This window comes from Diplodia corticola (assembly GCF_001883845.1).
Source record: "Diplodia corticola strain CBS 112549 chromosome Unknown scaffold36, whole genome shotgun sequence".
NCBI lineage: Eukaryota > Fungi > Ascomycota > Dothideomycetes > Botryosphaeriales > Botryosphaeriaceae > Diplodia > Diplodia corticola.
Genome location: NW_017971515.1, coordinates 169,726 through 196,686, shown reverse-complemented (window position 1 = coordinate 196,686; position 26,961 = coordinate 169,726). Strand labels below are relative to the sequence as shown.

The 26,961-nt window shown below is 57.6% G+C and overlaps 8 protein-coding genes across 8 annotated transcripts; 6 read left to right on the top strand and 2 right to left on the bottom strand.

Annotated features, from left to right (window-relative positions):
* Positions 1 to 335: 335 nt before the first annotated feature.
* Positions 336 to 1,802, top strand: BKCO1_3600060 (uncharacterized protein; the record flags this gene model as incomplete). The annotated part of the gene is made up of 3 exons (XM_020274931.1): positions 336 to 1,430; positions 1,485 to 1,714; positions 1,775 to 1,802. 3 exons carry the CDS (start codon positions 336 to 338, stop codon positions 1,800 to 1,802), a joined length of 1,353 nt encoding a protein of 450 aa, XP_020129037.1.
* A 2,929-nt stretch (positions 1,803 to 4,731) lies between these two features.
* BKCO1_3600059 (60s ribosomal protein l11) lies at positions 4,732 to 5,456 on the bottom strand (the record flags this gene model as incomplete). The annotated part of the gene is made up of 4 exons (XM_020274929.1): positions 4,732 to 4,858; positions 4,931 to 5,180; positions 5,246 to 5,393; positions 5,454 to 5,456. The coding sequence occupies 4 exons, from the start codon at positions 5,454 to 5,456 to the stop codon at positions 4,732 to 4,734; spliced, it is 528 nt and encodes a 175-aa protein (XP_020129002.1).
* A 472-nt stretch (positions 5,457 to 5,928) lies between these two features.
* Positions 5,929 to 6,811, top strand: BKCO1_3600058 (small nuclear ribonucleoprotein; the record flags this gene model as incomplete). Its single annotated transcript, XM_020274928.1, has 5 exons — positions 5,929 to 5,958; positions 6,035 to 6,043; positions 6,094 to 6,165; positions 6,210 to 6,681; positions 6,735 to 6,811. The coding sequence occupies 5 exons, from the start codon at positions 5,929 to 5,931 to the stop codon at positions 6,809 to 6,811; spliced, it is 660 nt and encodes a 219-aa protein (XP_020129003.1).
* Positions 6,812 to 7,502: 691 nt separating this feature from the next.
* Positions 7,503 to 8,660, top strand: BKCO1_3600057 (uncharacterized protein; the record flags this gene model as incomplete). The annotated part of the gene is made up of 4 exons (XM_020274927.1): positions 7,503 to 7,575; positions 7,777 to 7,849; positions 8,307 to 8,465; positions 8,546 to 8,660. The coding sequence occupies 4 exons, from the start codon at positions 7,503 to 7,505 to the stop codon at positions 8,658 to 8,660; spliced, it is 420 nt and encodes a 139-aa protein (XP_020129000.1).
* A 723-nt stretch (positions 8,661 to 9,383) lies between these two features.
* On the bottom strand, positions 9,384 to 13,372 carry BKCO1_3600056 (peroxisome biosynthesis protein pas1; the record flags this gene model as incomplete). Its single annotated transcript, XM_020274926.1, has 4 exons — positions 9,384 to 12,739; positions 12,795 to 12,873; positions 12,931 to 13,194; positions 13,250 to 13,372. 4 exons carry the CDS (start codon positions 13,370 to 13,372, stop codon positions 9,384 to 9,386), a joined length of 3,822 nt encoding a protein of 1,273 aa, XP_020129001.1.
* Positions 13,373 to 13,743: 371 nt separating this feature from the next.
* On the top strand, positions 13,744 to 16,433 carry BKCO1_3600055 (dna replication licensing factor mcm7; the record flags this gene model as incomplete). The annotated part of the gene is made up of 5 exons (XM_020274925.1): positions 13,744 to 13,792; positions 13,849 to 14,090; positions 14,144 to 14,277; positions 14,328 to 16,275; positions 16,359 to 16,433. The coding sequence occupies 5 exons, from the start codon at positions 13,744 to 13,746 to the stop codon at positions 16,431 to 16,433; spliced, it is 2,448 nt and encodes an 815-aa protein (XP_020128998.1).
* A 2,355-nt stretch (positions 16,434 to 18,788) lies between these two features.
* On the top strand, positions 18,789 to 19,274 carry BKCO1_3600054 (uncharacterized protein; the record flags this gene model as incomplete). Its single annotated transcript, XM_020274924.1, has 1 exon — positions 18,789 to 19,274. The coding sequence occupies one exon, from the start codon at positions 18,789 to 18,791 to the stop codon at positions 19,272 to 19,274; it is 486 nt and encodes a 161-aa protein (XP_020128999.1).
* A 5,824-nt stretch (positions 19,275 to 25,098) lies between these two features.
* Positions 25,099 to 26,901, top strand: BKCO1_3600053 (high-mobility group 20a; the record flags this gene model as incomplete). The annotated part of the gene is made up of 5 exons (XM_020274923.1): positions 25,099 to 25,214; positions 25,283 to 25,316; positions 25,370 to 25,585; positions 25,635 to 25,689; positions 25,745 to 26,901. 5 exons carry the CDS (start codon positions 25,099 to 25,101, stop codon positions 26,899 to 26,901), a joined length of 1,578 nt encoding a protein of 525 aa, XP_020128996.1.
* Positions 26,902 to 26,961: the final 60 nt, after the last annotated feature.

Genomic DNA, 26,961 nt, shown 5'->3' with positions numbered 1-26,961 from the left:
CGCTGGCCAAACATTGTTCCACCCCGCTGCTTCCTCCCGTCTCCGCCCCGGCCCAAGCTCGTCTGTCTGACGTTGACGTCGTGCCCAACCCTAACCCGCCCGCCCGCCTCTCGTACCTGCTGCCGCGCAGCCGTGCGCATGTCGACCGCCTTTTGACGCGGTGCTGCTCTGCGCCTGCTCGCTGCCGCCTGCTGCCCCCATCGCGCAGCCATCGCGCAGCCATCGCGCGACCTGAGGCCGCCGTTGCTGCCTCGCCCATGCGGCCTCGCTGACCCACTTGTCTCGGCCCAACACCCTCGTCCTACCGCCGGCCTCTCCTCACCAGCTCCCTCACCATGTATCGGAATCGCAACGACCCGCGCCTTCGGCGCACGCTGGACGAGCTTTCTCACAACATCGAGTCCGCAAACGAGGCTGCCCAGGAAGGCATCTACGCCTTTTCGCACAACTACATCAACCCTTGCGTCGCGTCGGTAAGCCAGTGCTTCGAGGCATGCGCCGCTCCCTGCTTTGGCTCTCGCGAGGATCGCCTGCTCCGCCGGCGAAGGGGACGGGGCCGCGCCCGCGCAGAACACTACTTTGACTTCTACGATGACTGGGAAGAGGAGGAGAACGACGGCCCGTTTGCATGGGGCAACAGCGAATTCGACCGTCTCTTGGCTGGCCAGGGCTCCTCGACCCAGCCGGGTCGCCAGCGTGCTATGAGCTATGGCGCACGCCGCGGCGATGCGCGACATCCCGCCGCCCGCCGAAAGAGTGTTGCCCCGCCGCACGACGGAAGCCCAGATCCTACCATAATACCCACCAGTTCGTATTTTGGCTTCTTGGGAAGGCTTCCGTTCAGACTTGGCGGTAAGGGTCTGCGCTATAAACCTTCTGCTGCAGATCTTCAAGACCATCCCGGCGCGTCTCGGCGATCGCTGGAGGAGCATGATCCATTGATCGAAGAAGCGGAGGAGTTCCCTGCGTTTTTGGCCCACCGGAGAAACAGAAGTGGGACAAACGAGTCAGGCGTGACATCCGACTCGTTAAGTTCCCGAGGAGATATCTTGCCTAGCGAGGATGAGCTGGACGATGCCGTGCCGTTAGATGATGAGTTTGCCATGGCGCTCGAGCGCCGCAACACTGCTACTTTTTTGGATGATACAAGCAGTGGCAAGACGCCCAATTCAAGACGCCCTCGCGGCTCCCGGACGTCCACGAGGACTGTGTCAACGAAGGGCACCCGGGACTCAAGAAGACGCTCAGCCGCGACCTCTCCTTCTGTTGACAAACGCTCCGAAGCCGGCATCCAGGAGGTTCCAACTTTATCCGAGCTCAAGTTTGAGGAAGTGAGGATACAGGAAGAGGAGGAGGAAAGCATTGAGAGGAGGCGAGATGCTGCTCGGGCGCTTGCTCTGAGGAGAGGCCTTAAAATTGAAGAAGATATGGTCTGTCTTGAACCTTATGCAGGTGCCCAATCATTTACTAAAGTGTAGGCGTAGACTATGCCGTCCGAGACGAAGTCCCCAGTCGGATCCCCAAAGCGAAAGGCAGCCATGTCGGAGATAAGGAGTGCCCCCAGTTCACCGCCCAGGAGTCCACGTCTTGGCGGCACCATTCCGTTCCCAAGCTTTGATAGTCATCCAACATCGCTTTCGACGTCGCCCACATCACATCCCCATGGCTTCGGAGGCTCGTTCCCTACAAGGCCGACCAAGGAAGATAACGAAGGGTTTGTTCCGGCGAAACTTCCGAACTTTGCAACACGACCTGACTGAAAATGCTACCGTAGTCACAACGTTGACTATGTTTTCTGGTGAACCAGCTCGGAGTCCACCAGGATTTTGCCACACAAGCGGCCGTACAAGCCCGCTAGCCATTGAGATACCCGATACCCTGCAGAACACGCGCGTATGGAGTGTAGTTGTTTTCGAGTTCGTAATGTTTTGATCTAGTTTTCTCACTGCTGCACGCTCGACGCTCGACGAGCGAGCGTGACTGGGTGCACTGGCGCTTACAGAATCTGCATTACTGATAGCCCACATTTAGAGGCAGGAGTTCTAGCGCTCGCATCTGATGATTTCCCTTTCGGAGTTCTTTCCTATTTCCTTTCCGTCACAAATTGGTCCACCGACGGCGTTTGTTGGGGCGTTACAAACTCGAGACAGAAGGTCATCGGGCTGGGTTTTTCCTTCTGATTTGTTCGCTTTTCCGGCGGCATATTAGACCATCGGCCATCCTTTTCCCCTGGACGTGGTCGGTTTCATCAAAATAGACCAGCGTTATGGTTCTCTTTGCAACTTCGAAGAAAGTTAAGATAAAATTGCTCCTGCATAGGTCTGCATTTCAGTCGCCTTGTCACACACACACAGTACATGATCAATGAATTGGATTTTATTTTCGCTCTTGCAAGCGCCCAAAGTTGGCGAATCAGCCATCTATTAATATAGAGATGACGGAAGGAGATTTCAAGCGCTTATTTGTTGCAACAATGCGACACAGCACGTGCGATGTGCGTTCCGGCACGCGGAACGTGATACATGAATTCAGCCTAGAATTTGATCTCATACAATGACCGACCCTGCTTGATGAGCCGATTTGCATCTCTTGAATAACACCGCTGGCACCAGATGCGGCTTTCAAGCGAACAACGTAACATTTATCATGCACGTCAGCAAGTAAGCTTTCGCTTTTTCTATTGTTCGGTTTCAGTAATGATACAGGTTTCATGAACATTGTAGATTCGCCTAAAGTTGGGAGCTACTACGTGATCTAATAAGATAGCGTGACAAGCAGGTGCATATCTGACGATTTAAGCTCAAGACCGTAATAAGATGGAGGGTTACAAGCAAACCAAGCCAGCATCATTTTCAGGTACTAGAAACCGAACGATCGTACTTCCGTAGAGATTGGTTCTATGGGCGGTAAGCAGGCGGTTCTGTGTCACTTAGCTGTTTGAGTGTTGATAATTGGTATTAACGACACCAAATTTTCAGAAGTGAAACACCAACGTGAACTTACGTGAGTCTTTCGGTTCTATAGTGTAGTGGCTAGCACTCAGGATTCTGATAACTCAGAAATTTCCTGCAACCCCAGTTCGATCCTGGGTAGGACCTACGTTTTACTTTTTATTTTCCTTCTGCTTCTCTTTTTCCTCTCACAGAACAACGCCGGGTAGGACTTACTTCTTCTTTTGTCCTCTTGCTATTCTTTTTGCTCAGGCATGGAAGATTAGGATTGGATGGACGTCTATGGTGGGCGTGTTGTGAATGCTACCTTCTAGCCCGGCAGGTAGGCATGGAAATGGGAAGGCCGCTCTCAGGGTTTGCTTCTCCCGGGCCGAAGTGGGGGTTCGTTTTCCAGGGCCGTCCGTCGTACACTCGTCTTCTTGCCTTTTGACAATCCGAAATCCCGTCCATTGTCTCATTTAGCAATGCATCCTTTTCATCCTTAAGAAGATCTATGTTTTTGGTGGAATTAAGGCACTTTTATTCTGCCGGTAGTATGCAATGCAAGAGAGCCAAACGGGATCCGTAAACTTAATGCAGGGGACGCGTTCTTAATGCAGGGGACGTATTCTTCTTCCTTTCTCTATCGATGAGATATTCAGCTGACCCACGCAGCCCTTGAACGGACATGTCGCCGTCCTGCAGCAATGCGTTGGCAGCAATGCGTTGGCAGAAAAGTTATGTGAGCGGAAAAGCACCGTTGCGGCGGTGATGCCTATCCAAACACCATGGAACACAGTTGCCACGACGATGAGGAACATCGTGAGCCAAGGCAGTTCTAAACGCTCGCGGAGCACCCGTTGCGATGAGTCCCTTATGGCCATAGATATAAACTTTGAGGTCCTTTGCTTAGAAAGTATGATTGCAGGGATTCGCTTTATATCTTGGTCGCGTGTTACCCTTCGTCTTTTATCACCTGTACTGGCCTTGGGATTAACACTAGAAGGAAGTACAACGAACACCGCCTAGAACGGATCGGCGTATGGAATCATCTTCATGAGAAGATTTGCCATTTACAGCTCGTTCTCGATATGGCAGTCATGTGTTGCTCACTCAGAAACTTGAACATGGGTTTCCATGACCATGAGAACCCGAGAAAATCCATCGAAGTGGTCTGGGTAATGGATAGATTGGACAGAAATACTCAGGAAAGGGGAGTACATCACAGTCTCGGCGAATCGTCTCTCCAAAGAGAACATCGGATCAACTCATTTCCCCAGGAGTCCTTTCCACTACGCATCCAATCAGCTCACCTGGACAATCGCCGCAAGTTACGAACTCATGGATTCAATTTGGCATATCGAAGCGTTCTAATGTTACGTTCTCTGATTTGGTTCTTTCACAGTTCCATATTGAGCCTCTATGTTTATTATAGTAGGAATCATGACGGCACTGGAGGGATGTCCAAAATACCACTTACCTAGCCGGAGAAATTGAGTTGGCACTGTAAGTACTTGCAAAGTCACGCATGCGCTCTGACAAAGCCAGATTGGAAGTCCAAGCAAATCACCAATGGTTATACGGACGACACCCTGGTGAAGCCTCCATTGACACTGTGATGTTGCTGAAAAGCTCCATTGATAGGCCGCAGTCGTAATTTTTGCTGGTAATTACACCATGGTGAATCGTTTTTGGTGCGCCGACCAACCCTCAGATCCCAGGCCCCAGACTCCTTTTGTCTCCGTAGGCCAAAGGATTTTGTCGAGAAACCCCCCGAATGCTTCCGCGCCGCTGAAACCGTTTACCTGACGATACCCTCGAACCTGTTCTTGTACCACTTGATGGTCTCGTTCTGGTTGATCTTGTGGGAGGTGCCAATGACGTTCTTGGCACGTCTGCGCTTGGAAACACGCTCACCGGGGCGGGTCCTATTAGATCCATCAGCCTGCTGTTCTGTTGCCAACCAGCCACCAGAACGTCCTCAATCGGGATGTACGCACATGCAGCAGTAGAAGTCCATGCCGTAGATACCAATGGCAGGGTCGTACTTGATACCAAGATCGATGTGCTCGCTGATACCGAAGCCGAAGTTGCCGGTCTCGGAGAAGTTGCGCTTCCTCAGCTCGTACTCCTTGACCTTGAGGCCACGCTCCAGAATCTCCTCGGCCTTGGGGCCACGGACGGTGACGTGGACGGCGATCTTTTCGTTACGGCGGATACCGAAGGTACGGACGGTGTAGCGGGCCTTGCCTGTCGGACGCAAAATCAGTCAGGGCGTGTGTGGCAGTGGCGATTCAATCCCGGGCGATGCATACTGTAGACGGGGGTTTGACCGGACAGCTGCTCAAGCACCTTGGCGGCACGAGTGAGCCTATCACCAGACTCGCCAACGGAGATGTTGAGGACCAGCTTCTGGACGCGCAACTCCCTCATGGGGTTGGCGGACTTGTCGGACTTCTCGGCCTGCGTGAAAGCATCGTCAGCACGACGGCGCGCAGACTACCAGGGCGATGGCGGGCATACCATTGTGACTGCGGTTGTTAGTTTGGTGGGTGGTGTCGCGAGAGGTCGTCAGCGTCGAGGAATAAGACGAAGACAATTTTGGTGGAGAGTGGGAGGGTGCCGCTAGCGTTCGCTTAGCCGAGCTTTGGCCCGTCCGCTTCCTCGCCGCCAAGACTCCGACTGGGCAGTCCGCTGCACCGACTGAGGCCGGCACCGACTGACTTTACCGGGAACAATTGCAGTTTACATGGTCCAACACACAGTTTGGTGCGGTGTGTGACTGCTCGTCTCCAATTCGTTCCGTGTGGTGCCGTCCTGGATCTCTGCCTCAGGCACCCGCGCGTGAGCTCATAGCGCCAAGCCCCGTCGCTGCAACCTCGCGAACTTCTACAGCTTGCCCGCGACAGCAACGCCCGCCGGCCCCTCCACTTCGCACAACCACCCGCCCACCCGTTCTATCTCTAGAAAAGTCGTGTTCGCACGCGCCATACTCACCATGGCGCAGGCTAACAAGCAAGGAAAGATGGTGAGTCCATTCCCACGTCCGCAAGAAACTGCAGAGATGTTCGTTAACGACGCCAGCTGACTGTTCGCGCATCCAGGTCAACCTGGTGAGCCCGCCTCCGCGCTCACGCTGTACGATTAGCTCTGACTGGTGTAGATCAACTACCGCATGCGCGCTACCCTCAATGACGGACGCCAAATGGCTGGTCAGATGCTTGCCTTCGACAAGGTCCGTAGAATCCTTTTGTAGCCGAACGACGTTGACGAATATAGCACATGAACCTAGTTCTTGCCGACACCGAGGAGTTCCGCCGCGTGAAGCGCAAGAGCACGAAGAGCCAGGCTCCCGGCGCCGCTTCTGCTCCACTCGTTGAGGCTGAAGAAAAACGCACCCTTGGCCTCACCATCGTCCGCGGCTGCCACATCGTCTCGCTGTCCGTCGAAGGCCCGCCCCCCGCAGACCCCTCGACCAGGTTAGGAACAAGCGCTCCAGGTGGTGCGGGTGCTCCCACGCTGCCTGCTGGTCCGGGCATTAGTAGGCCTGCTGGCAGAGGTCTTCCCGTTGGTCTTACTGGTCCTGCTGCCGGTGTCGGCGGTCCCGGTCCCGCTGGTTTCGGAGGTTTCCCTCCTCAGGGTGGCTTCCCTCCGACGGGTGCTCCCCCTGGTTTCCCCGGTCGTGGTGGTCCTCCTGGCCCTGGTGCTCCCGGCTTCCCTCCGGCAGGCTTCCCTCCTGGTGGCGCTCCTCGTAAGTCGCAAATGGCCGGTTGGATTATGACATGTTCACTGACAAATATACAGCGGGCTTCCAGCCGCCGCCTGGCTTCAACCCGCCCGGACAAGGTCGTGGTTTCCCTCCTGGATATGGAGGCAGATAAGTGGATGCTGGTCCTGGAAGGAACTGTGAAGAAGTGGGTTGGGACTGCCGCTACGGAGCCCAAACAATAGTCGTTGCACGGCCTGGAGAAGCCCGACAAAATCGGTCATACGGCAGCAACTGCACTTTCAGAAGCCTAATACCACCTTGGTGCGTGGGACGCCATTCGGGGCAAATGGGATTGAGGTATATTCTCAAGGGCGTTATAGGGAGACTTTCAGCTCGCGGAAAAGGCAAAACGATGTAGCATAAGCAGCAATCGGACTCAGTGGTATGATCTTGTCGGTAATCTGGCGCGGCGCTTTGCAGTACCCGGAGTGCTTGGCTTAAGTCCGGGTGTGGAACGGTTGTTTGGTCGTGGCAGAGTGTATCAAGCGTACGCCAGTGCGCTGGGGCAACGTCCCACTTCACACCGGCGCGAGGATCACGCGAATGGACTCAGCAATAGCCCGATACGCAGCTGACAGCGGGCGTGCTGGCCAATGATGGCGGCGTTAAAGCCGCAAAGAGCGGGGCACGTGAGCGGGTTCCCACTTCCCGTGCGGCGGCGTTCAACACCCGCCGCCTTTCGGAACTCGTAAAGTCATTCCGCTGAAGCTCCCAACACCACTTTTGTGACCCTCACCACCTCCCCTTCGTCACACCCCTTTCCGCTTCCGCTCCTCCGCTCCCCAAGTCCTACTCTGCCCGCCATGGCCGCCGCAATCAAGGCTATCAACGCCAAAATCCGCTCCAACAAGGCGCTGGATTATTTCTGCTCGACCCGTACGTCTTGTTACTCCACCTATTGCGCGGTGCTTCCGGCCCCGGCCGCATAGGCGCTGCACCGCCGCACCGCCTCACGCAGCCCGCAATCGCAGGCTCAATTCCCTCATCGCACCCGGACCAGACTCTTCTGCGCTCGACACCCCCAGATTGTGGCTTCCGGCAGTGATTCATCGTGCTGACGCAACTTCCGCTCCGCAGATTTCTGGGGCCCGGCCTCCAACTTTGGCATCCCGCTCGCCGCCGTCATGGACACGCAGAAGGACCCTGAAATGTGAGAATGCTTCCGTCCCGACCGCGCTCCTTCCAAACCGCACCTATCCGACGCAACAAAATGTTCGTTCCACATTGCGGAATCATCCGATCTACGGCTGCGCACGGTTCGCCGTTCCCCCCACGAGACGTTCGGGACATGTCACCGTCATTGCGGCTCGCCGTATTGGCTGTTGCGCCTTGAACGAAATACTGCTGTGGCGGCTATTTGTCTTTCACACGTCTGGAGCCCATTGTGTGCCCGCAGAGCGGAATTGCGGGAGAGCCGGGGCAGGCTCGAGGCTTCGGCCATGGAGCATGCCGGCTTCTTGTAGCAGAGCTCCTGGCCGTTCAAGCTGGCCCAGGTCACCGCGGCAAGAGATGACGAGCGCTCAACCGGAAATCAGAAGCACACCAGGGTCAGTCCGAAAACGCCGCAGGATGATGGGGCTAACGTATATCTTCCGTTTTCCGAACAGTATCTCCGGTGGCATGACCGGTGCTCTCGTCTGCTACTCGGCCACCTTCATGCGCTACGCCCTTGCCGTCCAGCCCAGGAACTGGCTCCTCTTTGGCTGCCACGCCATCAACTTCTCCGCGCAGTCCTTCCAGGGCTACCGCTACCTTAACCACTGGCAGTACGTTTTACCATCCCATGCAAGAGTATCGATACTCTTTGCAGCCTTTGGAAACGCTTCTCTAACAACTCCTCCAACAGCATGGGTGGCAGGGAAAAGTCTCTTGAGGCCCAGGCTAAGAGCGGCCTCGAGGCTGCGAAGGACCAGGCTAAGGAGGGCCTCGAGGCTGCGAAGTCCAAGCTCACTGGCAAGTAAAAGAACGCAAAAATTACAGCGGAAGCCGTGACAAAGATGGTTGAGGGTGTGAGGGTTACCTTGGTGCGTGCGAGCGTATGTGTTATTTGAAACTAGCGAGGGTCACAATTTCTTCTTTTTGGAGACGGGGGTAAGAAGAGAAAGAAAGAAAGAAAGAGGAAAAGCTCGGCTCGATATCCCAGTATTCTATGATACCTTCGTCTTTGAAAAATTTCTTGTCTCTGGTCTTTTCCGACTTTCTCCTCACCAAGAGCATCATGTCCAAAGTCAAGAGAGGGATTTCGTGCTTGTGTTGCTGTTTCCTGCTTCGCGCGATTCTCTCGTCTATCGGGTTGTTCTCATTGTTGTATCAGTTCCCACGATCTTGTGCGTCTCTAGAGCTTTGTCAAGTTTTTCTCGATGGTGTGATTTGAGTCATAGCATCCGTAGCCATACACTTAAAGGTCCACCAACCAATACCAATCAATCTTCACAGATCAACTCTTAGGAGTTATTAACCTCGTTCATCTTGAAAAACTATCAAATCCCCCCCTCTTACAATTCACACCCAGCAGCATCGAATCGTCATACACTTTCTGAGCAGACGCAAAGCACAACCAGCGCCTTGCACGCTCCCTCGCCTCATCGTATATCATCACATTTTCCGCCCCACCCACGATAGCCGATCAACGGAAACAAGATGAAAAGAAGAAGACAAAAAAAGAAAAGACCGAATCCAAGCCCCTACATCAGACTAGTCCTCCCCCCAATCTCCGTACCACCCTGCCCGGACGGCATCTCCCCATTCCTGCCAACAACAAACTCGCGATAGATACCAGCGAGGCGGCGGCGCTCCTGGTCGGAGATGGAGCTGCGGGTGGTCGCGAGGCTGGACTCGAAGTGGCGCCACTCGATGACGGGCTCCTTGCTTTCTTTGACGTCGCCGCCGCCTTCGCCTCCGGCGCCGTCCTTGCTCTTGTCGTTGTTGTTGCTGTTGTTCAGTTCCGGAGAAGGCATGGCGGCAGCTTGTTGGATCTCTTTTTGTTTCCGTCTCAGCGCCTGCATCTCCTGTATGCGTGCGGCGAGGCGGGCGCGTTCGCCGAGGGCCACGGCCTTTTGCAGCCCGCTTGTCGCAGCATCCTTGTCTTTCTCTTCTCCTTCACGGTCGCCGAAGCGGAAGTGCATGAAGTCTAGCCTGTCGGCGCCGCGGTTCTTCTTCCCCCCTTTGTTGTTGACACCGTTCGTCTGCTGCTTGCCGCCCGTCGCGGCGGCGTTGTCATCATCCTCGACGAGCAGGTCGTCGTCGCCGAGGACGTCGTGGATGGCTTCGAGCTGGGCGTTGTACGCGACGGCTTGCAGGTCGGCGCCAGAGTAGCCCTCGGTGCGGCGGGCGATCTCGCGGATGGTCTGCGCATCGCTGCTGTCGTCCAGCACGGCGGGAGAGATGCGCAGGCTGCGGGTCACCGCCTTCAAGACGTCGACGCGCTCCTCGAAGCTCGGCATGTCGCAGATTAGGCTCTTGTCCAGGCGTCCCGGGCGCAGCAGCGCCGGGTCGATCAGGTCCGGGCGCGACGTGGCAGCCAGGATGTACACGCCCGACAGCCCTTCGGCGCCGTCCATCTGCGTGAGCAACTGATTGACGACGCGGTCCGTCACGCCGGTGCTGTCGTGGCCGCGCTTCGGCGCGATGGAGTCGAACTCGTCGAAGAAGAGGACGCAAGGCTTGGCCGCCTCGGCGCGCTCGAACAGGTCGCGCACACTCTTCTCGGACGCGCCGATGTACTTGTTGAGGATCTCCGGGCCCTTGACGCTGATGAAGTTGAGCCCACACTCGCCGGCGACGGCGGAGGCGAGGAGGGTCTTTCCGCAGCCTGGGTAGCCGTAGAGGAGGAGACCGGAGCGCAGGCGTAGGGGGCATTGTGCGAAAATAGGGGCGTAAGTGGTGGGGTATTGTAGGGTTTCGAGGAGGGTTTGACGGGTTGCGTGTAGACCGCCGATTGAGTCCCAGCGCGTGGTGCTGGATTGGAGGGTCACGTTGCGGAGCGATGCTGGCGTGAATCCATCGAGGGCGCGGGAGAAGTCGTCCTGGGTGAGAGTGACTGCATCGGATGATGTAGGGGAAGTATCACTGACAGAGCGGATCAGTGCTTCGCTTCTTGCTCGTGATACGAGCAGGACGAGATCGCCTGGCATATAGCCATCGGTTTGACCGGCGAGATCCAAGAAATCGATGTTCGGGTCGACAAGGAATGTGTCTTCAGCTCCCTTGTGGGATGTGCTAGGTCGGCTGCCTCCGGATACGGAGCCGTCCATCCAGTTGTTTCCATTCGAAGCTGATGGGTGATGACCGCCTGCCCCGTTCAGCTTTGACGGAGAACTGTTTGCCCCAATGTCTGGGAGAACTAGCTTCTCGAGCACTCTCCTTCTGCCGTCTTTGTTCGGTGCTTTGAGAGAAACAATTTCTCGTACAACGTGGCCGCCGATAATCACGTTGTGAACTGCTTCTTTGCTTTGGCCTGTGGCTAGGAGAACTACCCTTGAGTCCATTGAACAGTACTGCTTGACGATGGAGCATATGCTCTCACTGATGTGCCTGCTCCTTCCATTTTCGCCTCCTACCTGAAGTTCCGTTTCAACCGGACATAGTTTGTCGAGATCATCAAGAATGACCACGGACTGTCCTCCTAGTCTAGCACCCCAAGCAGCTGCAGCAAACAGCCTGCCCAACGTCTCTTTGATGGTTGACACGCGCGTCTCATCTGTAACGAGCGAGCGGCAGGGGAAGTAAGCAGCGTGGAAAAGGTATTCGTTTCGCAAACGATGTGCCAGGAGTTGTGCAAGGCCAGTCTTGCCGGCGCCAAGCCCGCCTGTCAAGAGAACCGACGATGAATGGGTGAGATGGGACATGAGTTGATGAATGAGCTGATCTATACCGACAAGAGTTGGCGAAATTGAAGGAAGAGCTTCACCCGGTGACCAGCTCTGCAGCGCGTTTGGTGGCTTGCTGATATCTGTCTCAACCTCAAGCGGGATTCCTTTCTTCTCCGCCCCCAGAAACCAGGCTGGAGACTTAGCGGACTCGGGCAGAGTGCTAGAGGGCGGGTCAAATCGAAGAATTGCGCCCGCCCACTGATATTCCCTCCCCTCGACAGGAGGTAACACCATGCCACATGTCAGTGGGCCATCAAGAATAGCATTGGCGCGGTCTTGACCGTAAAGTTCTCTGATGTTGCGTGCGGCCTCCTCTTTTTCCTGCTTTGATTCACCGCCAAACTTCAGTCCCGCACTTGGCGGAATCGCAGCCGATGCAAAAGGGAAGATCTTCAGGGCCTTGACCGGAGTGGCCTTCAGGAGAGATGATTTGTGAGCTTGCGGAGGCGCGGCTTCTATGCGAACCAGGCCACCGAGAAGCCCATCCGCTCCAAGTGCCTTGCACAGCGTCGTAGAAATGGCCGCATGCTGGCTATCCGGGGCATCGTCCCAAGCATCCAAGCGCGCCACAATCTTAGCCCCGGGTTTTTCGGTCTCGGCTTCTTTCTGGGGGTCGGCAGGCTCTTGGATTCCGGTCGGCTTGACAATGGAAACATAGACCCAAGTCACGCCGCGCAGAGCTTTGAGAAGGAGAATATCACGGTCGACCCACACCTTTAGCCCAGCATTTTGCATGTTCTCCTCCAGGTCGTCGAACCAATCACCACCCAGGGCACGGTCGACGCCACGCAGGAAAACAGCACCGCGGCTGCTAGCATCATCTCTTCTGCTCCTCCGCCTGACGGTACTGGCTGAGCTCCGCCCACCCTGGCTCTTGCGACTGGTGCTTGCAACGCTTCTGCTGTCTCCACGGCCGAGCTTCTGACGGGTTTTGGGCGCGACGATTACTTCGGCATCGGGCGATATCTTTACAAACGGGGACGCAGGCGGAGGAGTGGGATTCAGCGAGGTTACTATTATGTTGGCGGTAGAGGTCGGGGATAGATGGAGAGTAAGAGGATGCGCGGGCTGCTTGTCGGCTTCGGAAGACGGTGCGAAGGCGGGGTTAGGCAAAGCGCGGACCTGGGACAAGAAATTAAGCTCCAAGAATTGGGCATGGAGTTCGATCACTGCGTAGCGCTTGGGATCAGTAAGGGCGGTTCGGCGGAGACTCGGTCGACATACTTTCCCAGTCGGCAGGCGTCAAGGGCTCAATGTTTATGGTATGGGCTTGTGGGGGGTCCAGATGTAACAAGATGCCAACCTACTGCCGCCAGTCAGTGTGCGCCCCGTACAGCGACGGCCTAGCTCTGAAGCGTACCTTCTGGCCATTGCCAAGTCCTAGCAGGCGGCCGAAGGTGGCATCCAGCTCGACAACAGCGACATCCTGCTCTCTGCCGACAGAGGACCCTCTGCTCCCTGCAAGACCATCTCTGCCGACAACAGGAGTGGGTTTGCTCTGGGCCTGCATTCCCGTCCATCCGAGGAAGACGGAGCGCTGGGCTGATCTGGCGCCATTGGCCGTCGCAGGGTTCTCGGGGATCGCCTGGCGGCAGCTGAGTTCGACGACGACATTCTGCGCGACCTGGCGGGGCACGTCAGCTCGGGGGTGGTGGTGGGCGCGGCAGCCGGCGGCTCACGGTGTTCGCATTCACAAGCACCGAGACCAGCGGAGCGGGCAGGTTGACGAGACAGTTCTTCAGCGAGTGCAGGAGGGCGACCTCAGCCTGCACGGCGGCTGGCTTCTTCAGCGCCGGGGCCATGGTTGCGCGAGGGGACGGAAGGGAGGGTGGGCGTGGAGAGTGGCATTGCTGTGAAGCTTGAGGCGGCGTCCATCACAGCTGCATCCACGAACCTCGGCCCGCTCCCGCTGACTCGTCGACGCCGTCCGCGCACTGTGCCTCTGGGGTGCGCCGTAGCCAGCCCCTACGGCAGCCCGCGCGCGTTGGCTGCGCAGAACGCGTATGCGAGCATCGCCCGACGCGTCCGGACGCGGCGGCTGGCGTGGGTCCTCGTCGGCTTCTCGTTTCTGTGTGCAAAGCCCGTCAATCCCCAGCACCCGCTCTCCGCCCATCCTCCACCCCCATTCCGCCTGTCGCATTGCCTCGCCCGCCTCCTCCGCTCTCTGCAGGCAATGGCGCTCCTTACTTACCGGTCCCCCGTCCACTATGGCGAGCAGCAGAGTGCGTCTCCGCAGCTTGTTTGTCTGCTCCCAAACAGTAGCTAACATGAGCTGCAGCTGCCGTCGAGGACTTTCTGCGCAACTACAAGTCGTCGTCCACCGAGGCAACCGATGCCCTAGAAGGCCTGCAGCTTGATGGCGACGAAGATGAGTACGATTTCATGGACGAGTCGGACGACAATGGGCCCCAGAGAAACCGCCCTACCCGCAGTCCCAAGCACAAGTACATGCAGCTCCTGCAGGACGTCGCCGATCGCAAGACGAACCACGTCCTCATAGAGCTGGACGACCTGGACCAGGTGCGCCCATCTTGCCGAACTGCGCCCACTCGCAGCTGACATTGGTGGTGCAGTACGAGAAGAGTCTCGGCGAGGACAGCCCCAACTTGCGCCTGGTCGAGTCGGTGGAGACCAACGCCCATCATTACATTGAGCTTTTCTCGAAGGCCGTCGACAAGGCTATGCCCGAGCCAACCACTGAGCCGAAGTATGATGGCCTCGAAACGCTGCTGAGTGCTCTGTTGATATGTGATCTAGCTTCAAGGACGACGTTCTCGACATCATCATGACCCAGCGCGTGAAGCGCAACGAGAGAATACAAGAATCTGCCGATGCAGAGGACGAAGGCGCTGCTGCCGACTCGGTCTTCCCAGCCGAGCTGACCAGAAGATATACCCTGAACTTCAAGCCCCTCACTCCCTCGGGATCGAGCAGCGAGCGCGGCTCCAAGGCATTAGCAGTGAGGCAAGTGCGCGGCGAGCACATCGGCCGCCTCATCACTGTGCGTGGCATCTCAACCAGGGTCTCGGATGTCAAGCCTTCTGTCCAGGTCAATGCCTATTCTTGCGACCGCTGCGGTTGTGAGATTTTCCAACCCGTCACTGCGAAACAGTTCACGCCTCTCGTCGAGTGTCCTTCGAAGGAATGCAAGAACAACAACGCCAGAGGTCAACTGTTCCTCTCCACCCGCGCATCCAAGTTTCTTCCCTTCCAGGAGATCAAGATTCAAGAAATGGCGGACCAGGTTCCTGTCGGCCACATTCCTAGGCAACTGACGGTCCATGTGCACGGCGCAATCGTCCGCCAGATCAACCCGGGTGACGTTATTGATGTCGCTGGCATCTTCCTCCCCACCCCTTACACTGGATTCAAGGCCATCCGGGCCGGTCTCTTGACCGACACCTACCTCGAGGCGCAGCACGTCAACCAGCACAAAAAGGCGTATGACGACATTGTTCTGGCTCAGCCCACCATCCGCCGCATGAATGAACTGGAGAGGTCTGGCCAGCTCTACGAGTACCTCTCTCGCTCCATCGCTCCCGAAATCTACGGACATCTGGACGTGAAGAAGGCACTTTTGCTGCAGCTAATTGGTGGTGTGACGAAGGTGATGGGCGATGGCATGCGCATTCGTGGCGATATCAACATTTGTCTGATGGGTGATCCTGGTGTTGCCAAATCTCAGCTTCTCAAATATATCACGAAAGTCGCGCCTCGTGGTGTCTACACCACTGGTCGTGGTAGCAGTGGTGTCGGTCTTACTGCAGCAGTCATGAGAGACCCGGTCACGGATGAGATGGTTCTTGAAGGAGGCGCTCTCGTCCTTGCGGATAACGGCATGTGCTGTATCGATGAGTTCGACAAGATGGACGACTCAGACCGGACCGCAATCCACGAAGTTATGGAGCAGCAGACTATCTCCATCAGCAAAGCTGGCATCACAACCACTCTCAACGCCCGCACCTCCATCCTTGCCGCCGCCAACCCTCTCTACGGCCGCTACAACCCTCGTATTTCCCCGGTTGAGAATATCAACCTTCCCGCCGCATTGCTTTCTCGTTTCGATGTTCTCTTCCTTATTCTTGATACCCCATCCCGCGACGCCGACGAGGAGCTCGCCCGCCACGTCACCCACGTCCACATCCACAACAAGCACCCCGAAGCCGCCGGCAACGGCAAAGGCCCCGTCTTCACGCCGCACGAAGTCCGCCAGTGGGTCGCGCGCGCGCGCAACTACCGCCCGACGGTGCCGCAAGAGGTCTCGGACTACCTGGTCGGCGCGTACGTCCGCATGCGCCAGCAGCACGCCCGCGACGAGTCGCAGCGCCGCGCCTTCACGCACACGTCCCCGCGCACGCTCCTCGGCGTCCTGCGCCTCGCGCAGGCCCTGGCCCGCCTCCGCTTCGCCGAGAACGTCATCCCGGAAGACGTCGACGAGGCGCTGCGCCTGACCGAGGTCAGCAAGGCGTCGCTGTACCAGGACGAACGCGGCCGCGGCGCCGACCAGACGCCCCAGTCGCGCATCTACCACCTCATCCGCGCGATGAAGGAGAGCGGGGCGGCGGCCGTGGGCGGCGGCGGCGGCGGCATGGACGACGGGTCGGCGGGTGAGCTGGATCTGAGGAGGGTGAGGGAGAGGGTATTGGCCAAGGGCTTCACGGCGGACCAGTTCGAGGAGGCGATTGATGAGTATGCCATGCTTGATGTAAGTTTTGCTCTTCCTCCGCTACCAACAGCATCGTTTTCGGTCAGATGTAGGATGTTTGGTGTTGACTTAATGGTGCGTAGGTTTGGCAAACTGCGGGCGAGGGTACGAGGTTGGTCTTCATCGAGGCGGAGGGTGGTATGGATGAGGATTTGTAAGTGGGCGGCGACGACGACGACGACGATGACGAGGGGCTTGCGAAGAAGGAGAAAAAAAAATGATGAACGACGGGTGGCATCAATATCAGATCAAAGATACGGGTGGTGGTAGGCGTTCACGAGGGCGTTGCGTTTTTTTTTTCTTTCCATGTGGTGATGATTGATGTGATGAGCGCTGCCAAGGAGGGAGTGGGAGGACGGTGGTTTTTGCAAGAATCGTTCCATGTCGTCATTTTCCGTCGTTGTATGAGAGTTTGTACTTCTAAGAGAGAAAAGGATGATTGATGACGGAGGGTGCTCGCCTGACGTGCTGTTAGGCTTTTTTTTTTTTTTCAAGAGAACGCGTACTACTAACTATTGGAAGATTTGCGTAGATGCTTATCCTTCGATATTGTGATGTCACTGATGTGCTTCCCACTGACGTCCTCCCGTCCTTAAAGAAGACTAAAAATAGTGTTAAAAGGGATAACGTCATATTTTGCAAACCATTTTGGGGGGCTGTGGTTGGTTGTCGAGGGTAAATGGCGCCATGTGCAATTCGAAACTAAGGTTCTCTCTTCTGCGCATTGTTGAGATGCGCGCGCGCATCGCGCATCTTCGGCCGAAGGGTCTGCGCTTTTTCCCTTGGTCCGTGCTGTACCAATCACTGGTGGAGGGAGAAGGAGCGTTTATTTTCGAATGCTGATCCGAGGTCATTGATTTGCGTTCGTGTATGACCGAAGGTGCAAGTATGTAGTCCTTTTTTTTCTTTGTCGTCAGCTGCAAGAAAGATCTTTTCGTTTTCATTTTACTGCATGATCTCGTGGTGCTTTTTCTCAACGCGTGTTGATTGTAAATCACTGAATGATCGGCGGCTAGACAAGGCGCGAAAGACCGTTGAGCCCACAGCGGAGCAAATCACTAATGCCATGGCGGCGCGCATCCTTCCCGCATGCAGAAATGTATCGAATGGACGGAGAATAATTGGTGAATCCTTGTTTACCATCTATCGTCATTGTCAATGCCGCCGCCCCGGGAGAGGGGAGGGGAGGCGAAGGGGCCACACGACCTCGCTGTCGGAAACCCCGGATGTTTGGTCGAACCGCTCGGCAAATCTAAACGGTTTCCGAAAAAGGACTACGGCAGGGACGACTATTACTATTTTTTGCTTAAGCACTGGCTGATCGTCCATAGGGCTAATAGGGCGTGACGCGTCCGACGCAAAGCAAGGTTATTGTGATGGCGAATCTGCGTGATCAAAGAGCGGTGCCCGGCTGTCCAGAATGCGGCTGTGTCGTGAGCAATAAAGCTCTCGGCCATCCTCCGAACAGTGGACGGATGGTGACCCAAACGCGTGTTTTAAAAAAGAAACCTCCCCTGCGAAGACGGCAGTTCTACCGAAGCGAGATGGCAGCTGCCGAGGCGTGACATGGAAGACTGTCACACGCACAGGCGGTGCTGAGGACAAAAAGACCCTTGTTCCGACGTGGCGGGTACGAGGCCGCGGCACGGATAACTTTCTTTTGCGTTCCCACCAGACGGCGGCCAGCGCGCTCGGGCGGCGGTTGCTGTTTTGGTGCACATGAGTACGTCAGTCGGCTGAGGAGATGCCAAAAGATATTTTTGGATACGTGCCGGAGGGGCAGGAGGGGAGGCGAGGGAGGGGGATGAGAGATGGACCAGCAAAGAAAATGGAAGCTATGACGCAACGTTGCCGCCGCCAGCTGACCCGGGGAAATAAAGGCAATAAATGGGCGGGACGCGGACACGCAAAGGATTTTCAACGGCGTTGGGTCTCTGGCTGCCGAGCATAGAGATGAGAGGGCTGTCGCAATTTCTCTCGATAGGGCCACGTGCCATTCCTTGCAAGGGCCGTCCGTGCTTGGCTGGGTCGTGTTTCCGCAGCCGCGGCGTCGGCTTGACGAGCCCGGCGAGCCGTCACTGGGTGGGGAAGGGGTCGAGCTGTGCGGCCAAAGAAAGGACACGCAGCCGGGCGGCTGCACCTAGGGCGTGGGTCAGCTCGGCATGTCAAGGAGGCCGGGAGATCGGCGGCGGATGATCTCAGTGGTGGTATGAGCAGCGCGCAATGCGTGCGGCCGGCGGGAAATAAACGGCCGGAACGGGAAGCGCTCGCTGCGGTTGGTGATGGCGGGAACAGCCGCGGGCCGGGGGTGGCACTGACTCGCCGGCGGTCGGGCGCGACAGAAGGGTTGGGCTTGGGCGGATGGAAACTTGGGCTGGCGCATGGCATAAAGCTGGCACAAGCCGGGCGACGCGGCGGCCCGCTCTCTCGGGGGCAAGCAGACAAAAAGGCAGACAGCGTCGCGCCTTCGCCATTCCAGATCCGCCCATTACCATTCGCCGCAAGCCGAGAACATGGACGGCGCCGCGAGCCTGAGCGTCAGCATCCTGATCTTCAAAGGCGACCCCGTCGACTACCAGCGCCACCGCCACACTGCACTCGCCTTCCGCCCGCTCTTCCAGGCCGGGGGCCAGTCGCCGCCGCAGTCCGGCGGCACCTCCGGATCGTCGGCGCTCGTCATCCACGTCACCGGCCCGCCGGGCGAGCTCGGGCTGCAGGTCTACGACGGCTACGACGCCAGCCGCGACCCAGGGCGGACGCTCGTGCGGGCGGTGCTGGTGGGCACGCTGCGCAAGGAGATCACCAAGACGGAGCTCGTGCAGCTGCTGGCGCAGGTGCCGATTGAAAACGCCGACCGCGAGTTCAACTGCCAGTCGTGGGTCGAGAAGGGACTGCGGCTGCTGCGCCACATGGAGTGGGTGAGCGAGCACGAGTTCGAGCAGGGCCTGGACGCCATGGTCGAGTGCATCTTGGAGGCCGAGGAGGAGCCCGAGGGCTGAGCGTGGGCGGGGCCAGAGTCGCACGGGAACCAGCAGACAGGTGAGTCGGCGGCCTTGCGGAATTGGCGCCAGAGCGAGAGCTGATGGAAGCGACAGCAGTTGCGCACGGGAGGTGGTGGTGATAAAAGACGGACGACGTCGGCCAGCGCGCCATTCCGCTTTCATCCGCACTAGGCCCGAATCCACCTGGCGCACCCTCGACACCCTGCTGTCTCCGCCCTCGACTCCCGCGCACAAGGTCTTGCCGGACAGGCCGCCCTGGATGAACGCCTACGAATTTTTTTTCTGCCGAGACCGCCGTCCGGGCACCTCCGACGCCGCCGCCAAACGTTGAAACAAGCTCGCCGCCGGCGTGTTTGGCGAAACTCTCGATCCCCAGTCAAGCATTGGAATACGAGCCGCGCCCATCGGCGCCACCAAAGCCATTTGCGCAACCGCTGCCCGAGAATGTACCTGGCCGATGGCTGTCCACACCGGAGTCGAACAGGCAGCGGATCCGGCTCTGGCTTACTCTCTGAGCGGCACTCGGGATGTCTAGTTGAGCTCGCAGGAAGGTCAAGAACTGGACTGTACTACGACTCTTGAAGTCTCAGGGCCTCTCGAGTCTGTCGGTCAACTCAGCCTCGTCATGCCAAAGCGCACGTGAGAATATTCGAGAAGAACGGTGCACGGAGGGACTGGATTCCCCCGTAGGAATGGAGCGGCTGCCGCATAAATGGCTGTGAATGGTCTGAGGGGAAGGTTTTAGGGTCACCGGGGGGAATTGCCGGGCGGAGAGCAGGGTAATCTGGTTTTACAGGAAAGAAAGAATTTCGGCGTGCCACTCAGCATGTTGGAGGAGACACTTGTGAATATGGGATTGGTTGAGAGAAGGAAAAAGGACTTTGATCTTGGCCGGCACTCCGTTGCTTTCGCGGCATTCAATGCATATTTGAGGGCTCTTCAACCCGTCCTGCACAAGCATTCTGGCGTCCCATTTCTCCCAGTTCGTCGTCTAGGTGACTGTGGGTTGCGAAAGACCTGACTGCCACATCTTACAGCCTAGTTCCGTGGTCTGTGTTCTCCGATTCTCACCACCGCCAAGCTGGTAGTTCAATCGAACCACTCCGAATCCAGTTTAGCGTAGTATCCTATACTGCGTAGGTAGCACATCGTGAAGCATCTGTGAAGGAGCAATAATTCATTTTGATTGCGCATGTGCCCAGATCATTCCGCAAGGCTCCAGGCCTTGTTCTGTGCCCTGGTGTCTGCTGCAACCACCCATGGCGATGCTTGGTCATGGAACATCCATTCCACTTTCTTCTTGCAATGGCCATTGCCATTCTGACTCTCGGTGTTGTCTTGCTTCCCCGGCAGAGCCTCAACTTGAACGTTGCAGAATGCTCGGAATGCCGCAAATCAATTGGCCACGACGTGATCGCGAAGATGACAGCCTTTCATGAGCAGAGCTCAACATCAGAGCGAGAGCGGAGAGATTAAACTCGATCCCATCGAAAGCTCGATCGTCGCCCCTGAGAATATGCCGAAAAGGGAAGCGCCACAGGCTTCGATGATGGTGACACCTTGAGCGTGCCGATATTTGTCACGTTAGAGGCGAACCTTCGAGGAAACACAGCCTGGACACTGCTGATCCTGCCTAGCATACCGCAGACGCCAGACTTGTGGGCCCTCAGCTGAGGGGCTTGGATCGGAAACTGTTCCGCTCCTGAGGTCAACAAACAACGAGTCAAAATGTGGAACAGGCTACTGGCTGTTTCGTATTTGGCTGCCCTTCTCGCTAATGCGCCAGAAGAGCCGAGCAACCCGCCTGATGACCATGCGAATTTTGAGCGCCTGCGCCCCGGTTGCCACGGAAGCGTCAAGAAAGCCCATGGTTTTACCACGACGCTCCCGCATGGACTTCCCAGTAGACACAGTAACAGTCTCCCAATATCGCATCTACCCTTGTCAGGCCAAAAATAGAGAAAGGAGCAAACACAGCCCCTGCACTTCCAATCCCACGAAACCGCGGGGTAAGTATCATGATTCCCACAGCCGTTTGAAGTAATGCAGTACATGCAACTTGAGTTGCACACTTGCGCCATTAGATCGCTACTTACGAACCCTCTCACCTTCTAGGCAGCGCATCGCTACACATCTGTCCCATGATACGCACTCCCCCGCAAAGCTCCAAGCCTTCCATCAACCCCCTTCTCCACCCCAGCCGTTCGACGTCACTACACTTAGTACACCACACCAACGTAATGCCTATACCCCGCCCCGGAGCCTCAGGTCCCCACAAACCACTCCACAATACCCGTCCTCTGACCCCATCCCATACACACGCCCGTTAACGGATATCCGCCGCTGTCCTACAACGCCCCGCTCGCCCGATCCATATCTTCCGCCTCACCGCCTATCGTACGCAACAGCACTTGACGCCGCTACAACATTTTGACAAGAAGAATGGAGGCAGTTTTAGTCTTGGATGGCCAACGTAGGGCGGGGCAGGGCACGCACGCAGCACGTTCTAGCGAGAAGTTGGCGAAGGCCAAGTCCGCTCTGTTGATCGCGACCCTCAGCTGCCCGGCCGTGTTTTACGGTCATTACTACCGACAAACGGACGAGCATCACGACGGAGACGAGCTGTTGAAGCTGGATCGAACGTTCCAAGTAGCGTGTTAAGCGAGTTGCCTAATGCGGCATTCCGCCGCCCTCGGAGCAACTCCGAGAGCTTGGACTCATAGTGCAAGCTCTTATGGACCGGCCATCGTGACTGTCGGCTGGAATGAAGAGAGAGCAACGACTACACAGCATCGCAGCAGGCGCTGTAAACGAAATCGCCTGCACTGTTTTGGGTACGGTTTGGTGGTCTTCTCAGGCTCAAAGCAATCTGAATTCCGCAGCATGCCTTACGTCGACTGCGGGGAAGTGATCAAGTGGCGGATGTGGGGACAGTTATTCCCGGTTGTTGCCGAAACGCAAAGCTGCGGTACGTACAGGGGGGTGAGCCTCGTTCTATGCGGAATCTTGTCGTCGGGATCGAGATGTTTTTGTCGGGCCAGATATGTTTGATAAGGAAAGGCCGAACATAGTACCAAACGCCTTGACGACAGTGGGTTTGAGCGTCATTGAGGGGCTATTGCGTTAGCACGGAGCTAGATACCGCAGTTGCTGGGTGTGGAGAAAGGTGCCCAGAAGTCATACGAACACGCACGTCCTGTTTTAAGGGGGACGAAGCAAGATTCAAGTCGTACACAATGGATGCTCACCCCGGCCTTTCGGGCAGTCTTCGACGGGCCTGGCCACGTTCCTGTGGGGCCCCCCGTATTGATCTCTACCAGGTTTGAGAATTGCGTATTCCCAGGTTAATAGCAGAATAGCTGTGGTCGACATCAATTTCTCCATGGCCCGTCTCCATAAGTGGAGCGCAAGCTGCTTAGGACCGGCCCGCAAGCAGGGAAGGAAGCCGCATGACATCACTGGTGGGACCGGCAATGCCTCCGCATCGACCGACAGAACCTCACCAATAGCTCTGCGTCGTGTCGAAGGGGCGGTGATGCAATGGGCGGCGAGGTCCGCTAGGGCAGCCTTCCCGAAAGTCGCAGAGATCAACAAGCACATACTAGAACATCGAGATGTCCAACTCTCTGATGCACCGATATGGTTACTGTGAACCGGCAGCGTGGCTCGCTCTGACTTCTATGCATATGCCTGCCAGGGGACGGGCGCCACCATCTGCCTCTGGCACTGAACAGTCGTCATAGCGGGGCCTAGACAAGCGGCCATATCTGCGTCATGTATAGAGGTCGAAAGGCGACTTCGAAACCCAAATCCGATGCAGTTTGTACCTCCCGGCTGTTGCCCAACGCTGGTCGTGAGTGGTCTGCGCAAGGGTACCGAAAAGCGGCCGGGGGAAACGAGGAAAAGCTTGGGCGCGCAGCACAAGCATATGCCACATGCGTTGTTTGCGACGGAGATGACGGGTAGCGAGACGGTGGCTGGCGGGCTGTGAGCAAGCTCGCCGGCTACTGCGCTCTGGAGGAGCAGAAGAAGGCAGCATGCTGCGGACGAGATATTGGTATGACATCATGCCCGGCTGGTGCTAACGCAGGTTAGCAACCAATGGTCGCCGTGGTTCGGTGCCCGTCCGCATGTCGGAAAGTGGACTCGTGGTTCGGCAGCACGCCGCTTGCATACGCAGGACATAGGGGATTTGCCGAAGGCCATCGTTCAGAGATTACGGTACGCAGTAGTCTCAGAGGCCCAGGAGTCAGCGTCCCAAGGGAGCGGACCCGCCACAGGCGCATGGCATGGGCTGCGCTGGGCGGCTGGGAGCGCGGTGGTGGTGAGACCGGGTGGCAGCCGCCAGCTGACAGCGGCAAGTCGGATGCGATTCCGCAGAATGGCATGAGGCAGCAATCACAGCGGCGCAGCTGGCGAGCGCCTGGGAGGCACCGCGAGCAGATCTGAGATGGCGGGCGGGTGGGAGATTGCGGGCGCTGCTGGAGAGGGCCATCGGCGATGGCAGGCGGCAGGCGTAGGGAGTGCCTCCGGAGGGTGCACCATCGCGATCCCCGGCCGGGGAGAGGTGTCGCGGGCGCTGGCAGGGTGGGAGTTAAGTAGTGGGTGCGGGCGTCGGGGTTAGGGAAGGGGCTGGAACGTGGGCGTGTCGAAGGGAATCGAAGATTGCGATGGCGAGCAGGCAGGCAGTCCATCGATCTTCGATGCACGCCGGAGCTTCATCGAAGGTTCGCACGCGCCCGGCTGCAACGGCGATCGGCCATTGGAGCACGGCGTGCAGGCAGCAGATCTGGCTGATCTCGCCACTTCGCCGCCGTCGAGGCCAGATCCGGGGATGCAGCGCGCCCCTTGGGCGCGCGGGTGCCGTCATGGCGCGGTGCGAGTATGGGAGGGCTGCGCTTGGCGGCGGGCGCGCTAGTGCGGGCCTCTGCGGCCTCTGCGGCCGCTGGCTGCGATCCGCCGCCCAGCGCTCGATGGCCACGCAAAGCCCCGAGTAATTGATCGTCTCGTTGCCCATCCCCGAAGGCCGCTGGCCGGCCTCTGACGGGCACTGACGGGCACCCAGACGCGGTGCCTGGCCGCGCCCTCACGCGCCGGTGCAAAGCCCCGCCGCCGCGGCAGCAGCGTCGCCTCTGCTCTGTGCTCGACCACCACACGGCGCTGAAGACCTGCCTACATCTCCTGCCCGCGACGCGTCCAGCCTGCTGCCAGCCACTGCCTCACCGCGTCCTCGACTCCTCTGCCGAAGCCCATCAATGCTCCGCCGCTCCAGCTCCAGCTCCAACCCGCACCCGCGCCCAGGCCAGTCCCGCTGCGAGTCCATGTTGCCCCGGCCGCCCGTTACCTGACACCAGCCCGCGAGAGCCCGCCCAGCAAAGCCCCCAGGCCACCGCGTCCGCACGCCGAGCCCGTCGTCCTCCAGCTCGCGCTCGCCCTCCACCCTCCTCTGCCGCCGCCGGGCCCGTCTCTGCTGCTGACCGAGACTCCGGCCCGCCTTCTTCGCCTCTTCGCTTCTTGCGCTCCGCGCTCTGCAACAATTGCTCTTTTTTAAAGTTTTAGTGTCCCGGTCTGGACCAAGCCACGCTTTTGCCGACCCATCCTTACTGCTTTTGTATCCATTTCCCATCTGTACCACGACCTCCTCCCACCGACCCAGAGTCGAGACCGCGTCGCCCTGGCTGTCACGCGCCATCGCGCTGCTGCGCCGCCCGCAAGCCGCCAGCGCCCTCGTCGCTCGGCCAATTCCGCTCGAACAAGGCCTCGAGCTCCGCATAATTCCTCGCACCGCGCCGCCGGGCCCCCCATTCCTACTAATTTCTTCATGACCGACTTGCGCCAGAAGCTGGAGCAATTGGGCCTGTTGCAGTACCTCGACGTCTTCGTCACCGAGGGCTTCGACACATGGGAGACTGTCCTGGACATCAGGGAGTCCGACCTGTAAGCCCGATTCCCCGGGGCAGAATCCAGCCCCCATGTACTCATGAATGCTCACCCTCATCCCACAGCGATTCGCTCAATGTTAAGCTCGGTCACCGGCGGGTATGCTTCCCCGATGCCCTCGCTGCCCTGCGCACGGCTAACCTCAACCCTAGAAACTGCAACGTGCAATTGCCGAGACCAGAGGCATTCCCATCGAAAGGCTTGAGCGGCCGGTCCCCCATTTGCCCGGTGCTCCCAGTATCGATAGCTCCTACCGCAGTGATGACTCGGCCTCGGAGACCAGGTCGCTCAGCCATAACAGGCGTGCCGAGCCGCCTTCGGTCAACACAGGCGGGACCACGAAGCGCAAGTATCGCCGGCATCCAAAGGTGATCATCCTTACCATCTCCTGCGGCTTTCGGCTAACCATCATCGCAGCCAGACGAGAACGCGCCAGAACGGCCAGCATCCGCATATGTGATCTTCTCGAATCGTACGCTTTGCAGTTTGGGCGACCCCTTGTACTGGTTACGCTGACTTGCCCGCAGAGACGAGAGAATCGCTGAAAGGACAGGAGCTGAGCTTTACCGAAATCGCCAAGCTTGTGGGTGAACGATGGCAGACTCTCTCTCCCGGAGCACGGGAGGCCTGCGAACGCCAAGCTGCCGCGGCCAAGGAAAAGTACTATGCAGAACTTTCCGAGTACAAGAAAACCCCTGAATATGCTCAGTACCAAGAGTATCTTGCTGAGTTTAGAGCCAAACATAACCAGCAGCAATCTGGTCAGCTCTTACCACCCCGTAAATCATCCGTGGCTTTCCTACTGACCGCTCCGCGAGAAGGCAAGCGAGCAAAGGTTGAGCGGGAAAACAGCGAACATCGAAGCGGCAGCCATGATAATCTCGACAAATCCCATCGACGGGTGTCAGACGCTCACTTTAACCAACCTACTCTCGTCCACCAGCGATCTGGCTCCAGCCCGCCCCAAGGTTCCTATCGTACTGGCGGACACATGCTAGCTTCAGAATCGACGTCCCCTGCAGCATACTCCTTTTCCGGCGTGAATTCTCCCAGGATTGCCGGGCAGTACTCTCCCCCATCAGCATCACCAACCTCGACCACTGCGTTCCGAGAGTCTGACTACTCTCGCCAATCGGCCGCCCAGTCCATAGAGTCACGAGAACGCCTCCAGGACTCTCCTTATGCAGCACACCCTGGATTCGGTGTCTCCAACGGCAACACCACCCCATTGACGGCACCCTCCACTACCTCGCTCTACTCGACACATGTTCCCAGTGACCGCGACCTCCCCTCTCGGCGGCTCCATCGCGAGCCATCTTCAATACCATCTTTGGTCCATGAAGACACAAACACTACTAACCAGTCTTCCGACAGCGGTGGCTACGCTCCCAGTCACGGGAGCAACCCTCCCAGTGCACCCTACACAGGGTCGCTTCTTCCCCTCGCGGATGCACAGAAAGCTCACCGACTATTACCGCAACCAGTCCCCTCGACGCTGGCAGGTGGACCTTCACCATTTGATCAGCGACCGGGTCTCCCACCACAACCACCAACAAAATTCCTAACACAGGCACCTCAACCTGACCTGCGCCAGACTTCATCCCTTGCCGTGCTACTACGAGCAGGAGAAATGGCGCGGGAACGGGACAACAACCCTTTTGGAGCAAACGAAAGCCCGCCGTAGTGAGGACCAGATTGCTTCGCGTTTCATTATCTTTGGATTGCGACGTTGCCGATGCTCTCC